This window comes from Haemorhous mexicanus, chromosome 5, assembly GCF_027477595.1.
Source record: "Haemorhous mexicanus isolate bHaeMex1 chromosome 5, bHaeMex1.pri, whole genome shotgun sequence".
Classification (NCBI taxonomy): Eukaryota; Metazoa; Chordata; class Aves; order Passeriformes; family Fringillidae; genus Haemorhous; species Haemorhous mexicanus.
The window spans coordinates 4692391-4710421 of record NC_082345.1 but is presented as its reverse complement, the minus strand read 5'-3'; the positions used below and the strand labels follow the sequence as shown (position 1 = coordinate 4710421).

The 18031-nt window shown below is 39.7% G+C and overlaps 1 protein-coding gene across 18 annotated transcripts in view; it reads right to left on the bottom strand.

Moving 5' to 3' along the window:
• Nucleotides 1-18031, bottom strand: part of MICAL3 (microtubule associated monooxygenase, calponin and LIM domain containing 3) — a 174134-nt gene that overhangs the window by 81072 nt on the left and 75031 nt on the right. For 14 of the 18 annotated variants that reach the window (XM_059848075.1, XM_059848076.1, XM_059848091.1 and 11 more), the window contains exons 5-18: nt 17732-17833; nt 17028-17183; nt 16397-16497; nt 15145-15402; nt 14455-14570; nt 13016-13142; nt 12404-12497; nt 11110-11257; nt 9669-9865; nt 8674-8786; nt 8120-8182; nt 7232-7405; nt 6123-6215; nt 651-746 (exon numbers count right to left, since the gene is read on the bottom strand). In XM_059848075.1, the coding sequence (XP_059704058.1) occupies nt 651-746; nt 6123-6215; nt 7232-7405; nt 8120-8182; nt 8674-8786; nt 9669-9865; nt 11110-11257; nt 12404-12497; nt 13016-13142; nt 14455-14570; nt 15145-15402; nt 16397-16497; nt 17028-17183; nt 17732-17833 (1838 nt within the window). The remainder of the gene's footprint in view (nt 1-650; nt 747-6122; nt 6216-7231; nt 7406-8119; nt 8183-8673; nt 8787-9668; nt 9866-11109; nt 11258-12403; nt 12498-13015; nt 13143-14454; nt 14571-15144; nt 15403-16396; nt 16498-17027; nt 17184-17731; nt 17834-18031) is intronic. The other 4 variants (XM_059848086.1, XM_059848089.1, XM_059848090.1 and 1 more) reach the window with 2 other exon arrangements.

The following is an 18031-nucleotide window of genomic DNA, read 5'->3' as shown; positions in this document are numbered from 1 at the left end:
TAGAGGACACAACTCAAGCACAATGACAATTTACAAGAAAACAGAAATATTAGAAGGATTTCAGGTAATATATAACTGGGACAACAAATACATGTGCACAAACATCTGAATGCACATTTATACAGTGTGCTCTCAGCAGTGAGAGCTGGAGCTCTCACTGCTCCAGCTTCAAAGACTGAGACAAGAGCCTGGTGTGGGAGAAACAGAAGGACCACAGTGGACATGTGAAGGCCACTACAACACTCAAAAACCATTTCAGATAAGCAATCCTATAGAAGTTTCATGGATACAAGAATAAATTTTCAGTCACACCTATTTAAACAGAGTGGAGATGGAACAAAGTTTCATTTTCTTTCCCTGCATTACTCCAAACATTTAATTTCTACTTTGCTGCATCTCAAAACTGAGAAAGGGTACTGTAATAAAAAATCTGCCTACAGCAAAATCTCAGTCTCCAGTAGAGACTCTTCATGTTTCCAGTGAGTTAATGCTGCCTTATCTTCCTAACCTAAGAGGTTGAGAAACCCCCAACAGCACCTGAAAGAAAGAAAACTGGAAGTGTATTTGTAAATAAGCTGTTTGGTAACTGAGCTAGTCACTTGTACAAGCAGCAGTGATGAGAAAGGGACAGAGCATGCAGAGGGAATCACCTGCTGCCTGGGATACGATGGAGAGGAGGATGGAGTGGAAGAAGAGAGCATGATCACTTTTTTGGGGCAGGTCCGAGAACGTTCCTTATGCCTCATCTTTTTTTAAAACAGAAAAAGAAAAAAAATCATAATAATGGTAGAAAAGAGGTAACATTAGCAGTGGTTTGGTGAGACAGGCCAGAATGCATGAACCCATGAGCCCATGATCCTAAGCTCACACCTCTCTCAAATTAGCTAAAGCCACAGTGTATCTGAAGCTGAGACCCAAGTTGTCACCCAGAGCCACACAATCACATTTGACAGTCAGTGAACACAGACTTGTACCAATCAGCAATTAAACCAACAGCTTTTGAGTCAAGGTCTTACAATCAGTTAAAGGCAAAACTTGGAATTCCCCATAGCACAATTGGACTGCTCTCTTTTCTTCATGAAAAATTACTTATTGCTGAGCCTTAAGTGCTTAAAATATCCATCCTGTTGGCCTAATTATTCTTGCTTGCAGCTCATTACTAATAAAATTCAAGTCTCGGTGTTCTGCTCCCAGCTCCAGATCCTTCCTCTCTAACTTACAGACATTACACTATCTCAGGCAAGCTAAAATGTACTACATTCTATTAGAACAGAAATCCAGCTGGTTTATAGATAAAATGGAGCTGTATTTAATAGTCTGCATATTACACAGTGCACGTACATGTCCTCAGTTTAGCACACCAGAAAACATGCCCTTCTAGTGCTGTACTCTTGTTATGTAGAGTCTTTTTTTCTCCACCATTTCTTGTTTATTAATGAGCCTTCAGCCTGATTTTTCTTTTCCTGTTGAGTTCTCACCAGAGTATATCTGGAAATGGTTGCACTGGGAAAAAACAAAATGCTGTGTACCCAAAGCCAGTGTTAGATAAGTCTCTAAAAAACTGCATGTGGTATAGAGACATTACAGGTGTTTATTACTGCCCTTGCAGATGAGCTGGCACTAACCTCTGTTTGGGTGCTCTCTTCCTTTTCAACAAAACAGTTAGATAAACAATACACTCCTCTATCTCAAACAGATGCCAAAAGCAGCTTAAACTGAAGCATATGACTTTGCACTGCAGTGGATGAGGAACATTTATATGTTGTTTCAAAAGTCTTAGCTATGAAGTCACTAATTTCTAACTGAAAGCATGGCAATGATCTCAACCACAGAGCTGCTCATGGATTTTCATCTGTCCATGGCCAAGTTTGCATTTCAAACTTCAAAATTTTCACAAACTTGCTTATTTTTCCAAGGCAAATCTCAGAATATAATATTGGATGAATGCATGAAGTACATGTTCCATCAGCCCTCCAGCAAAATGTATTTCTGAGCACACAAAGAAAAGGATGACTATAGGAAAGTAGAAAAAAATCAACATATTGAAATAAAAAAATTAAAGGTAAAAAAGAGTATTTGCAGTCATTGGTGTTTTAAGTTCTCTCCTGTTGAGGTTTCAGCTCTTGCTGCCTGTGGTCATCTCAGTCATCATTTATCTTCAAAAAACAGTTCCAGCAAAATGACTGCAAAGTTTGCACTACTGCCCTTTGTCACACTTTGGGGAATGGTCTCAAAAAAATAAGCAGCAGATATCTAGAGGCAGAAAAGATGTGCCCCAAAAGACATGGGATCTCCATCTTACAAGTAGCTTTGTACACATCAAACATGATTTAAGCTCACGTATGACACACAAGAGCTGTTGCTGACAAGAGACCTATGGAACAATAGAAGACTGCTGAAGGCTACAAGATGAAGGTCTGGAAATCCAGGGTAAAATTCAGTTTAAAAGGCTTGTCTCTCACACCATGCCCAGTCAGATCCTCTTCTGGATAGACCATATGGCTTTCAATGGCTTCATCATCCTGCATGAGATGCTCTTTCCCAAAAGCAGCCAAAATGGCTCAGAAAGCATAGAGCACATGATGGAAGATGTTTTATACAAGCAGGGATTCATTTGAGGAGATTAACCACCACACCATGAAACACATTCCAGCCTTTTTAGGTGATATTACCATCATATAAAAAAATTACATTTCCACTGTGCACATTCACTCCTCAGTATCTTTGTGCATCATTAGATGCTGCTGTGGTGCTCATAAGAACACAAAACATAGGTCAACAACTCGAAGTGTAACTCAATAAATTCAACATTATAATCCAATTCATAAGGGATGCAGGCCACACAGAATGCCATGAGGAGCAGTTTGGTGTTCTTTTTAACTCCTTTGCTCTTTGGAAGATACTGCCTTTCCAAGAGAGACAGCATTAAAGGTCTTGTGATGAAAGTAAAAACTGCTTCAGAACAGATTCTGCCAGGATTTTTAGGAATTCTCTCTTAGCAAGATACCTCTGTGTATTGTATAGGTGAGGTAGAGGTATCCTGCCTTCCAAGTTCAAGGACACTGCTCACCTAATATCTCAATTCAAGAGTAAAGCAAGATTCTAGATTTTAACTGGTAAGCAAGTACAGCTAAGGATCTCCACCTGACAGACACCAGCAGGCAATACCCCAATGCAGATGCCAATTTCTCATCAGAAGTGTGGGTCCAACCCAGACCACTTCCTCTAAAATTCTCTTCCTTGCAACCACTCTTATGCTTTTGCAATATACTTTCCTCTTACATGCAGCTTCCAAAAGACTGGAAGAACCAAACCTGTCAATCATATAACTGCCCTTCTCCCAAAGAGAGGATCTCGACTTCATTTCGCCAACTAGTAAGAACATTAGGCAACCTGTGCTTCCTTTCAGTAACATCCAACACCTCCCCTTTGTCCCCTTAGGAGCTGCTTTGCTCCTCTTCAAAGCACTCTCCCCTAGAAGGTCTGTGATATGTTCAGTCAGTAGCAAATGTTTCTGCTCATGAACTTCAACACCTGGGCCAGAAGAGAAACCTTTCCAAAAGCTTCATGAAAGCTCTTTCTAGCCAAAATATATCATCCCTAAAGAGCTTGTCAGAAGCAATAGTAATCCTCTACAGCATGTGCAGTGATAAAGCTCTGGAATGGCCTGCCCAGGGAGGTGGTGCAGTCACCATCCCTGGATGTTTTAAAGAAAGCCTGGATGTGGCACTGGGTGCCAGGGTTTGGTTGAGGTGTTGAGGCATGGGTTGGAGTCGATGATCTTGAAGGTCTCTTCCAACCCGGTCATTCTGTGATTCAGTGACAGGTCCTGGTATTCAGCAGCACTCCTCTGTTGGCAGTCTGTCACTCAGGGATGAGCTATAAAGCCAGAGTGACCAATGTCACCACAGAAGGCCAGTCCAGCACCATCAAAAGGTGCAGTCTCACACCTATCAGGTTCTGCCTGCCAAAGCAACCAGAACCAGAAATCTCAGTAGCCAGCTGAGGTACTGCTCCAGCAACAACTTCCTGCAGGAGGCTTGGCAAAGCTGGCTGCTTGGCTCAGTGGTCTCATCTGATCTCTGTTCAGTCAAGAATAAATGGCTCTGTGCATCCATGGCTTTTGAATAAAGGTAACCCATATTCTTCCCTTCCCCAGCTACACAGTAAGGAACCTTTGGAACAGGGACCCTATTAGTGGGGTTTTGATCCTTCTGTATCCTGCAGATTTTGCATCCTTGAGACCCAGTTTTATACTTCTTCATTACAAAAGCATTGCAAATCCTGCAAGACATCTGGACCCAGGAATCAATCATCTTCTCTTGATGCAGTAGAACCAATCAAGGAAAGATCATCTCCATGTGTAATATTGAGAGGGAAATCATCCACACAAGGCAATCACTGCCAGTGTTGAAAAAAAAATTTAAAACCTCTGAAAATAAAACTGTTGCAGAAAGATTTTTCAAAGATATGCCGTACACTGCTTCCTATGCAGAGATACTATCAACATCAAGGACATGCAGAAGGATTTTTTTTCTTCCTTTTGTAAAATTTCTTTTGAGTTGAGTAGTGCAGGTATAAACAAGAAAAAAAAAACAACCAAAAAACTGCACCCTGGTGAGGAGAAAAATCCTCAATAAAAACAGGAAATAAAAATTTGTCCTTTTTTTTTCTGTCAATGACAAAAGAATAACAATAAGAACTTTTGTTTTTCACTATAAATGCTTAATTATAAAGCCCTCATAAACTTTCAGGAACAAATTCAAATAGAGATCTCAAGGGTGCAGGAATGTGGCATTTACCAAGTGCTAAAACAGAGACAGCCAGTGCAATCCAGTTCTCCTTTTTCTAGGAGGTAATATAAGCAGTGCTCATCAACTCACTTAATATTGTACAGCTTTTTTGCCTCAGGGTTTTTTTTTTTCTGCCTTAATAAGTATTCTTGAGAAATAAAATTTGCCTTAATCATGAATTATGTAGATCCATCTCAAAATGTTCATTAGCCTATAAAGAAGATTTTGATGAGACAAAAGGTAGAAGAACAAACACTGAGTCAGGAAACCAAAGCATCCTGACAATAATTTCCCTGGACTTAGGTCTTCTTCCTTGAAGAGAAATCTTCTAGATCAGGGCACCAGTCATGACATGCAACATTAATTGTGCTGAATGCCTCAGACACAAAGATCACCATGAATCCATATTCATCAAGAACAGTGAATTTCCAAAGCACTGTCATCTTCTTCCTCTTGACTCCAAAGTATGCTCTGATTAAACTACAGCCAGAGAGAAGTAGATGTTTCTCCAAATTATGACTGTCAGCAAAATATCTCTGAGCACTCTCAGAAACATGAGGAGGCCATTTGCACAGGGAAACCAGTGAGGTGGTTCATAGATGAGGCTTCATAGATGAAGCCAGTGAGGTAAGTATCATAAAATGCCTGAAAAGATTACAGAAGCTTTAGTTTTGGAAAGCACATGGCTGAAAGAAAACCAGCAGCAATGACAATGGTCCAAAACGGTGGAGAGAAAATAAAATTTGATACCTGCTGATTGTTCTGCTGTTGGTCCCTATTCTGAGGAAAAAAAACCTAATATGTACTGAATTCACAGTAACACAGGAGTCTGCAAAGCAACAAGTGTAAGTAGCAAGGAAAGCTGCATTACAGAAAGGGAAACCACTGGAAAGTCTTCTGCAACTGCAGAACACCTAAGATTTCAATAGGAATAGCAAAACTGATAACCAATTTTACTATTTATATCAAGAAGAGCTTTAATATCATAGATAAGGCATCTTTACCTCATGAGTTTCCATAATTGCTTACATGTTTCCTTTATTTCTAACAGAAGAATCTAGAAATTCTATGGCACAAATTTCTGCTGCAACATCCATGAAACTCTTGGTAAGTTGAAACTAGCATAAGAAGGCAGGGAAATTTGATTTAATATGTTTGAAACATTAAACCATACATCATCACTAAAGGGAGACGTTGACTTTATTCACTGGAAATTATTTAAAATAACAGACTCAGACAAGGTGCTGGAAAAGGACTGGCTTAAAAACACACCAGGGGTAGGTGGTGTTGGGTGAGGAGGTGCATTGTAGTGAGAATGAGTTTCTTTACCTGTTTCCACTGGGGTATGGGGGCAAGCCGGCCCTGCTCTCGTCTGCTGGATGGCTGGCTGTGGACACGCTCTTGGTAAGGCAGGACAGGTGGCTGCATGCAGGTTGTAGGGAAGGTAGGACCAAGGAGGAAAGATAAAATAGTGAAGGAAACTCAAAGAAAGCCATAGGAATGGAATACAGAATAAGACAGACAAACATTTAAGAAAAAAAAAAAAAATAAGGGGGGGGGGAATTCATTTAGCAAGTAAAATATAAAAAGGAAAAAAACATCCAAAAATGGGAAATTTGACATATTTTTGGACCTTTCCTTTCATTTCATTGTTTCTTCAAATTATTGGCTGAGTCTGCCAGCCAATGTGTAGCAGCTGAAGAAACATTTTATTGTGTGGATAGACATGGCCATTCTGATTATGTTACATCACAAATGCTGATATGTAGGGTGACAGAGACAAACCTGAGCTGACTTTCAAGCAGCCAGGTCAGATCCCACTCACAATGTGGCCATGGCAGCACAGAGCTTGGCACAAGCTGTAGGGATGGACTCATGCAGCAGAGCAAGGACTCTGGCACTTAAACCACACTGAGCCTCATCCTGCTGACACGGCACTGCCAGCAGCAGCTTGAAGTGACTCAATCTAACTTCAAAGACAGCTAGCCTGCAGTTGCAGCAGCTCAGATACTATCCTGGAGAACAAACAAGCCTCATTTGGAATGACACAAACACCCTGATTGCCAAGAAACTCCCAGGCATTTATCTGCTGCACATACACACATGTACAAAGTTTAATCACAGTTCACAAGAACAAACAGATGTAACCTGATATGAAAATGTTCAAATCAGAAATCAAATGGTTGTTCTTAAACAGCATAAGCAGAACATTCCTGGAAAGCTTTTGAAGAGCAATAGTAGTTACAAAAGAAACTCAATTGCTGGTCTTCTCCACCCTGTACTTGTAAAATTTAGGCTTTGGGTAAACTTCACTGTTCTTTAGGAGAGCCTTTGAAGTAGAAAAGCAACACTAGCATCCAGTCTTGAGGAAGGCATGCTATCATCCATGGTTTTCCTCTACAATTCCAAAACAAAGGGGTTTATTGTCCATCTCCTACCTGTCTCCGTAAGTTTGAGGACGGCACTGGTGCATTCTCTTCAAACTTGGCCAGCAGCTGGGTTGCCATGGACTTGACCTTGTTCTGATTCCCAATGGCAGCATCAATTCTCCTCTCTGTCAGGGCACTCACCAGTGTGGGCCTCTCTTCTCTGTAGCTTCGTGGGAGGTCCTCCTAACAATCAGTAACATCAAAATTTAACAAGATACAACCAGATCACCTTTTCCTTTCTAGCCCTTTGCTGTGAAAAGTCTCTTACACTACAGATAACAAATCACTTCGCTTCACTTGAAAGCTCAGATTTTAATTTCCTTTGGCAAGTCATCAAATGTTCTGTTAAACTTTACTGATCTTTTCAATCTTATTTGATACCTACCAAAAAGACCTCAGTAGAAACACCCCTGTGAAGCCCTTGACATAAACCAAAGGCTCATCTTCAAACAACAAACCCAAAGCAGGAATTTTAATTCACCTGTACCCATTTGGCTACAAACACTCAATTTGAAAGACTGCCTTATGGGCATATTGGAAATGTATGCTTTTTGCACAAACCAAAGTTTAAATATGCATCAAGCTTCTGACAATACCACACAACTTCACTGAGAAGTTTGGAGTGTTAATGCCCTCATCAAACCACAGTAATTTGCAATAAAAACAGATCAGGGAACTGCAACGTTTCATTTGTTATGTAGTATTCTTTCATAAACATTAGTAAAATATTTGCACTAAAGATACCATGAAAGCGTAAACTCTGAAGAAGAATTAAATTTTATCTAAAAAATCCTACATAATCCCTGCCTGGATACTAAAACAATGAAAGAACTGAAGTGGGGAGAAAGGTACCTACCATTTATTTTGCTCCCTGACACATCTCACTGTAATACTTACATCCTCAGATTGGCTGGTTTTTCTCCTCTTTCCTGCACCATCCAGTTCCTTTTCTTTTTTGTCCTGAAAACAGAAGGAGTAGGGGAAAGAAAACAAATATAACTCTCATACCTCTCTGGCCTGAGATAAGTGTCATCAGTGCTCTTAATCAGTTCAGTTGCAAAGCTTATTTAATTCCCTGTGCTCATTCTCCATTTGTTTAAGAAAAGTTTTTTCCTAGGTATTCCTTAGGGGATTATAACCTTCAACTGGACAATTCAACACTTTCAAATCATCAAAAACTGAGCAACTAGCTAAGTTCCAAGAGAAAATATATGCCCAAATACTACCACAAGGCTAAGCTTTTAAGACTGAAATACACCACTGAGAGTGCATACATACAATACATACTACCAATGCAATTTTGCAGTCATAAATGTCATGTGTCATCCCACACCAACAGCTGGTGAAAACATGGTCTCTTGCAAACTAACAAACACTCACACCTGCCTTTTTAGCACCATGCTTGGACAGCAGCCTGCTGTCCAAGTGCTCCCAGGGCTGTGCCTGGTTACCTTGGGAGTGCGCTTCCGAGAGATGCTTTGTCCCAGTTTGCTGAGGAAGGAGATGGGAGACTTGGTACTGGCAATCAGGGCAGCCTTTTCCTCTGCATTCAGCTCCAGGCTATCTGTTAGTGACAACAGGCAGAACAGGGGAATGCCATGAAGTTTTTTTCTGTGGTGCTGTTATTAAATACACAACTGAAGGACTCACTGATTCTTTTTAATGTAGCAGTCTCTTTCTTGAATTCTCTGTACAAAATGACTAACGTCTAGAATTAATACCTTTCTCAGCTATTCCACTTTTTCATTTTGCCCAAAGCAGTTCTTTCAGGGTTTATAACCCCCTATAACAAGTACTGTGTTTACTCTATTTACTTTTATATTTAAAGAGCATGATTTAAGGAACAAGAGCATCTGTATTATTAAAAAGAGTCCAGAATTTTAGAAATACATGATACATACTATATTTTTAAAAGGCTATTAAACCAAATTTTTCCCCCTCAGCAGAGAGATACATGTGAATTGAGATGATCAGTAATAAAGAGCTGTAACATTATTATCAATATTTAAAGGCTGGCCATATCGATTTGGGTTAGGTAATTACATCTTTCAGTTCTGACCAAAGATGTTTTGTTCCTCAGTGGCCTGAAGTTAGTCTCACCATTCACAGATAGCAAATATGTATAAAACTCAGGTGGTGGTTTGAAATTACCTGTTCAACAACTACTAGCAAGGCACATTAGCTAAGACAATATTAAGAAAGCAGAAAATTTATCTAGTAGTGCTGAAGTGAACTTTTGAGGACATTACTGTATATTAACTCCTTATTTTGCTCCTGCTGCTGCTAGCATGGTTTTTATCAGCACCAGTAACAAGTCAACACTTTGTAATGTAAAGTGAGTAACTACTCAATGTGCTCATGCAGAAGCTGCATGAAGGTAACTGAAGCACACACATTGACCCTGGAGCAGTCTTCAAATCCCACAGAAGTGCCCCAAACTGCTTACCACTAGAGGGGATGGTGTCTTTGAACATCTCATAGAACTGTGTGAGGTACATCACCATGGACAGCTTATCTGGCTCTCCAACAGATGCCATTTCCTTTCCAGTCATAATGGGAGAGATCCCAAACTCTTTCTCAGCGATGTCAAAGGCCAGTTGGTTGTTCTTCTCCACATCATGCTCATCCAAGGAATCAAAGTCTCTGCAAAGGGCAAAAAGAGGCCTTGCACTGAATCAAGTAGAAACCAGTCTTCTGCAAGAATTCAGACATCCATCTTTTTTTTTTTCCCACTTGAAATCTTAATTTTAATTGCTACCAACATGGTAAAGTTGATGCTACATAACTCCAGTGAACTTTGGCTCAAATAGCTTTATTTAAAATTTGTTTCTTCCTAAAAACCTAGACTTTTCTTCTTAAAAAGCATTATCCTCTGAAATACATCTCCACTTCCTCCTTTACTGGAAGACTGTACGTTGTTCCCTACATAAAATCTTTGGTGTACTTGGAACTAAATTAAATCTTGACTTTTTGTCCCCTTTTCTCTTGACTGATCCATATTTTTGTCCTGCTTTTTCCAAAACTTGTATAACTTTATAAAAAACTATAGCTTGTAGAGAGTTAAATGAACCATTTTAAAAGCTGTTTGAACTCTCCATAAGCTTTAAAGCTTTTAAAGAGTGTAGCTCAGGTTCACTCAAGTACACCAATACAGAAGTAATTCACTGCATATGGATTGGAATAACTCCACATTTTTTCAGTAAGTTTTACAGTGGATTATGTCTTCAAGTACAGCTCTAAAATTTACTTTTTCTGATGTCCCTTTGGGAAGTTGGAGACATTTCAGAATAAAGTACCAGAGTCTTTGCTATCATCACTTTTAGCAGCCAGTGTCTCCCCACTATAGAATCTGGGCACTGTTTTACCCAATATATCACTGAAGAGGACACCTCTGCCATTCACCCAACCAAGACTGTGTGCAAACAGTAACAACCTTTTTATTTAGGCTGTGGGTGACTACTTCTAAAAAGAGCAGCCTGAAAGTCTTTAGAAAGAGCTGCTTTGTTAAACAGGAAATTTATAAAGGACCGTGCAGAGACTTGTTTACAAGAGATTTAACTGAAGCTATGAACTGTTCCTTACTCACTTCACACATAAAATCTGTCAGTCAATAATGCTTTCCAGTCAGTACCAATTTGAAGCTTAATTCTGCCAAATCATCCAGAAGGGAAAATGACAACACATTTATTTTCAAATTCATCAAGCTATCATGACCTTCCACTCTGCAAGTGAATCATGGGATGTTGGTTTCTAGCAAGTTTAATTGAATTCATTTCAATCTATTTCTTCATAAATCACAAATGCACTGCCTCCAACTCCATATTATTAGTTCCAAATACCACTAATTTCCTGCTCTTCCCAGTGATTTGAAGCAGCCAGTTACTCACATTAGGTCTGGACGGTATCTGTGGATAATGGCACACAAAGCTAAGCCACTTTTCCACGACATTGTCAGATCTGTCACATTAACACCAGCATATCCATCAGTCTGCCTCTGGCACCAACTGAGCAATTTACTAGAGCGAGCTACAGACTCTGTAAAAAAAAATTAGCACATTTGAAAATAGAAATGAACAACAGCTCGAATTCTAAGTACAACACAAACCCCATGAATCAATAAGCAAAACCTTAATATAAAAAAACAAGCTTCTTCTACAATGGGTAATGGAGGACAGGATTCTTATTTTCTTTTTAAAATACTATCAATATCTATTTTGAATCCAAGAAAGTATTTTTAATTTGCTGAAAAAAGTAATTATCTAAGTTGTAACTTGCCAGACTTTTCACCCTAGCTATTGTAAAAAGAGCCCCAGGAAATATAAAACAGTTGCAAAGGCTTGTTGAATATGATCAAAAGAACATAGAGTAGCAATGCTCTCTAAAGCCCAGATATACTATTTCTAGTGGAAGAACAGACAAATGTACTTCTGTAACTTCTTCTCCCTTGAAAACTTTCTTTTAAAAGCACTGACCTATTCTGACCTTGTCTTACCAGAAGATCTGATGAGATTGCAGCCTAAAGGGACATGGCTGCAGGGCAAAGAGCAGAGACTACACAGCTCTTCAGCAGTGAAAGGGAGGCTTAGCAGCAAAGAGCCACTCTGGGAATCCCAAAACACTATCTGGGCATCCAAGACAAGGCATGCAAAGGGAAAACGTCTGACATACCCCTCAGGGTAGAGACAAGGAGACAGCTACTGAAATGCTTATCACAAGGCATCTAGCTCTCAGAATAATGCAAGCAAAGTGAGGTTTCATTTAGTTGAGAGATGAGACAAAGAAAAGGAAAGCAGGAACATGCAAGACTGCACAAGCAATACTTTCTGATACATTTGTAAGAGTTCTGAGTCTACTGTTAGAGTGAACTCAGTCCAGGCCTCTGCACTTTAACCAAGGGCATTGTTAGAGAAAAAGGAGGTGAAAAGAACTGCCTATATAAACAAATATGCTTAGAAAATTAACAGCATTATAAAGCAAGGGAAATTAGTAAACAAAAATAAATTCCCATGCTAATGGAAGCTTGAAAAATTGTAAGCTCAGACTGTTGACAAAACAATTACTGGATACATTTTCTAAATTAAGAGAATGGTTAAATAATATCCTACAGCCCTGCTGCTCTCTAGTTCCTGCACTGATCCAGCTCCAGAATACCAAAAGGAATAGGACAGCAGCCAGGCCTACCATTTCGAGTCAGCTTTGGCGTCCTGGAGTTCACAAAGTTCTCTATCTCCAGGTGAATGTCTTTCAAGTCTCCTGTATTATACAAGTGGCGTACCTAAAATGGCACAGAAAAACATTTAAGATGATCAACACATGCCATGCACCTCAGACACACACAGAAATAACCAGAAGACAATAAGCAGACATCCCAAGGTATAAAAAGGAAGATAAGTACATGTAGGTAGCAAAAATCCTACCCCAAGAACCTCACAACAGCAAGGATCAGCTCATCAGTGCTGAACAGTCCAACTGTCTGCTGTTGCTCAGTGGATACCAAATTGCAATGGCAGACTGCTAGACTGGATTATTACAAAGAAAATGCACATGCACACACAGAGAACACAAATTTATAGGTTTCCTGTAACATTTTATCACAGTTAAAACTATCAAAATCAAACACTCCTAAAAAAGAATTTGTTCAAGTACAAAAGCCTACTCTTGACTGATGCAACTGCCTTTCACTGCTTCCATGCCACACACACATCACTCTCTGTCCCCAAAACATTGACACAGCTTCACCTAAGGAAAGCCATTGCAGATATCAAGCACTCAGAAGCACCATTTGTGACTTACCTGCTGTGGCCTCAAGAAGTTGACGTTGATATTGGGATATCGGGTGGCAGGATCAATGCTGTAATGGCTGAAGTTCTTACTCACGTTCTCTGGGGTGGTCTGAGGCAGCAGCCTATAAATGCTTTCCCTTGGGAAAATAACACCAAAAAAAAGTTTGGGTTTTTTTTTTTTGGTTCATCTGTTTTGTTTAGGCTTTGTGGTGGTTTGGGGTTTTTGGTTTGTTTTGGCTGGTTTGAGGTTTTGTTCTGTTTTTTTTTTTTTGTTTGTTTGTTTTGTTTTGTTTTTTTTTTTAAAGAGATGCATCACTACTACTACGGCTAAGTAAACTCTGGAGAGATAAACATTCAAATCAGAAATCTAACCACTTCAGACACTGCATAGCTAACAGTCATAACCATATTAAAATCTGCACTTTAATACAACTTCAGAATTCCAAAGGAGGGATGGGAACAATACACTAAGCGAAACTGAAGGGGCTGCCCGGTACAATAAAGACACTGAGACACAGGAGGTGCTCAGGAAGAGTGGCCACCAAGGGGACTGGAGCATTTGCCCTGTGAGGAGAGGCCAAGAGAACTCAGTCTGTTCAACATGTGGAAGCAAAAGCCCAGGGAAGATCTTACTGCTGTCTGAAGTGGATAATGGAAAGGAGATAAAGTCTGGCTTCAACAGCAACATTATTTTCCGCACTGTTTTTTTTAAATTCAAACAAATGGAATTTAAAGTATGGAGTGTGCCATTGTGCAATTTTAGAAATTATACTATTGTTCCTGATGGTCAGAAGCTGCAGTTGCTGAAGTTTAAAATAGGACCTAAAAACTGTTAGCTTTTACTCACTCCCTCTTCTAATTACCTAAGTTCTGATCTCCAAGAGAGCCCCTTGAGTCACCAAAACCACACTCAGGCAAAGGTGATTAACACATCAAGAACTCAATACTTCAAAAGAGACAAGATGCTGTTTGGCTTACAAGAAACAAAGTGAGCAAGGACAACATGAAAGATAGCAGGTCACAGCTTCCTTACAAGGAAATAATAAAAAGTATTCACAAGATAATAGGAGACAGCAAGAACTTTTGTATCTGGTACTTTAAAGACACCTACATCTTAATCTGGTTTGCCATTGAAGGGCCGGTGACAGCTAGTCAGGCTCATTTTGTCCATGCAATGTCAATAAGCACCTAAAAAAAAGGTTCCTCATCTAATCTTTTAAAACTAGGACCAGAAATAGCAACATTTCTTACTCATGCATATACTTCAGTTTATCAACTCCTTTGAAATCTTTTTCTTTAACTGAATTATACTCTCATGCATTCTCTAAAAACAGTGAGAGTCTGTATCTCTCATTCTGTCTACATATTTGTACCAAAAGAAACTGTAATGAATGATGAGGTGTTGGAGGATTGGATTAGAACTGTAAATGTATTCACTTGCTCCATTACCTCTCTGCAAGGACTTCCAAAGGACTGGCTCCAAGCGACCAACTTCGTACCATCCAAGCAGAGTCCATTGCAGCCAAAAATCCCCTGGCTATTCCAGTTCCCATTGGCCAAAACGGCTGATATTAGAGGTTAACAAAGGAAAAAAAAAAAAAAAAACAGAGAAAGGAAAAGCATCACTTAAGGAAAATCTTAAAGAAGTATCAAGTACATATTCAGGCAGTAATCTTCTGGGAAATTATAACTCAGTAATTAGCTTGACGCTCCACTCCCACTGGGCTAGAGGAAACCAGATGTACAGTGAACAGCTCACGAGCTCTCCCAAAGCCAGTGCTCCCCTATTTCCAACAGTAAATCATAGCCTGGAGTGCCTTAACAGCTTCTCTTCAAGACAGCACTTTTTAAACCAACTACAAAATGCTAACTACTAGCAGGCCTACACCAGGTTCTGTAGAGAGTCAACAAGAAGCAGATGGAACAGACAGAACTTCAGAAAAGCTCTGCACACATTTTCTTAAGCGCGATCATTACCATGCTAAAAATTCTGTTTTCCCAACACTCCCACCCTTCCTTCCAACCTCCCACTTTCTTCTATAACAAACAGCAGCTTTCCTTAGAGTGCCTCTCTGTCAGGCAGCACATATCTCCGTGCTGGGTGCAAAGGTTTGTGCTCATTCAGAGCTGACCACGAACCTCCAGGAGGCTGTCCCCGACCAGCGCCACGAGGAGCTGGTGGCCGTTCTGCTCGCGCACCAGGGCGGCGTTCTCAGAGGCGTACATGCACGTGAAGTCAAACATGGCCACGTCGGGCTGCCCGTAGTGGTTAATGGCAAAGTCCAACGAGGGCAGCTGCTGGTTAGTGGAGAAATCTGCTGCCTCCCTGGCGTAGTTCAGCAAAGCCTCCTGGTCCACATTCTCCCGGGAGAGCAAGACCTCTGTGTCGGCATGGTCCTGCCAAAACCAGCAAAGTGCTGCGGTCAATCCCACAAGTTTATCTTAAGACTGGTATCTATTGTAGCTGGAATTAAAATTATGACAAATCTACTCATACAAATTTGCCTGCTAATTTCTTTCATTCCTATCTGTGTTAATGTTTCAAGGAGAAAATCTATTGTATTTGTGGGGTGCTCCATGGCAGGAAGGAATGATGAATCTGACTGCATGTTCTCAGAAGGCTAATTTATTATTTTAAGATACTATATTATATTAAAGAATGCTACACTAAACTATACTAAAGAATACAGAAAGGATACCTAGAGAAGGTTAAAAAGATAATAATGAAAACTCATGAGTCTTTCCAGAGCCTCAACACAGCTTGACCCTGATTGGCCTATAAGTCAAAACAATTCACATGAAACCAATGAAAGAACCACCCGTGGGTTAACAATCTCCAAACACATTCCACATGTGAGCACAAAACACAGGAGAAGCAAATGAGATAAGAATTTGTTTTCCTTTTTCTCTGAGGCTTCTCAGCTTCCTAGGAGAAAATCCTGGGTGAAGGGATTTTTCAGAAAATATGACTGTGACAGAAATCTATAGATCTTTTATTGCAAACAGTAGTCAGTCCTGCTTGCATTTCTGACTGTGAGAGGGCTAAGAAACTTCTGAGCATTTTTTGTTTCCATAAAAGAAGAGAAGCTCAACTAAGCTATTAAATGTTCCTTTCGAATATTTTATCTTAGCATGAGCAAAACTCCCAAATCTACAAAAGGAGACAAATTTGAAAAGGACAGGTTTTGTAACACTCATCTGATGGTTTAAAATACTTCAGAAGAGCGTTAACTGCCTTTTAGAACACAATTATATTCATGTTCTAAAATAACAACTGTAGAAAAACATTATGTGATGGATGAAAAGCACATTTTCCTACTTTCACCTTACCAAAAGTAAATTATCACCACAATTTTAGCTTACAGAGAATACAGAAGAAGTTAATACTCACATGCCGTATCACTCCTTTATCCAGCAAACTCTGCTTTTTGGCAGTCATGACAAAGTAGTGTGTATCATCTTTGTAGTAGACAATGTTCTCCAAGTCAATGCCTTGTGACAGAACAAAAGACATGGTAATGAAGAAAAGTTAGGAGTTATGTGCAACAGAAGTTCTACCAGAAGAAAGTAAATTGAAACTGCATGGTTAGAAAGAGAGAATGCCAACAACTTTCTACCATGCTCTGGGTGACTTTAAAATCTGAACTACTAACAAAACCACAGCACATTTCACCTGCATAAAGCTACCTCTTTTAAAAAATCCATTTATCTTCACTCTAAGGTTTGCATTCAGATGTGGAGTGTAAAAAGCAGAACTCTGGATTCATGACCTCTTCCCATGTAGGGCTTTGATTTCCTGAAAACCATAAATTCTCCACTTCTGAATCAAAGTGACACACATCTGCTTTGTACAGCAGAACAGCTACACAAATAACAAAGTCATATTTCAGAGGCAGCACTGACTGACTGCTTTGCACAAGGTGGTTGTTTCTTGATTAAAAACACAAATCCGAGCTGCAAAATTGTAACTATAAAAACAAATAGTTTATATTTCACTGGAAGTCTGTCAAGTGCTGGTAAACCTGTGGCATCTCGGAGATCCTGGAAGAACTTCTGGTTGAAGATGAAGGCCACACCGCTGATCTCTTCTACTTTGGCTTCAGCTGTGGTGTTGCGATTGATGAAGTTTGCTGTGATAGCAATTGCAAGCTTTCCACGGAATTCCTTTCGGCGAAACCCTGCAGGAAGGATTAAGTGGCACTGCTGAAAAGCAAACACAACTTCACAGAAGGATCAGTATGCCACAGACAGGTGCACTCACAAAGTAAAGGGAGAGAAGGGAATTGATGAGCTACAAAAAGGAAAGAACAATTGCTTCAGAGAAGTGTTGTTTAGGGAAAAAGCTCCCCACCACCTTGTCTCTCATCTCTGTTCCTAAAGCTGCAATTTCCAAGTAAAACAAAAAAAAAAAAAAAAAAAAAAAAGGGATTCTCTGCTACACAGAATAATACTCAATAACTCAGTTCCTACATTCAAAGGTAGGAGTGACAACATCACTTAACTAAAGAAAAAACGTAGAAAAAATTATCCTTATGTCTTTTTTAGTTTAGAGGAGGAAAACAAAGACCACCCACGTCTCTGCTATAAATGGATTTTTACATGGACTTTTAATCGCCCAATCACTTATCAAGTGTCTTTCCAGATGTTGATTGGGGTGTTAAAGGCCACTTTTGTTCTAACAAATTTAAGAATAACTTCTGTTTGGAGGTGAAACATGAGCCATTACCTTCTAAGGTGTTTCTCCTGCCATCCCCTCCAATGATTACTTCAAACTCATACTCAGACACTGGATGGGTTTTGGGATGGACCAGTGCACGCCAACCTATTCCTGTAGATAAACTCCAATTTAATGACAATATAAATGGCAATAATAATAGAAAAAAAATAGATAAAACCAGTTCTTACTATCAATAAATCCTTCAACACATGATTAGTCAAGGAAATTGCAGGACAGCTACATTGATGACAGGGGTATTCCTGAAGCAGCAATTCCACGTGAATTAGAGGCAGAAAGCTCCACTAAAAC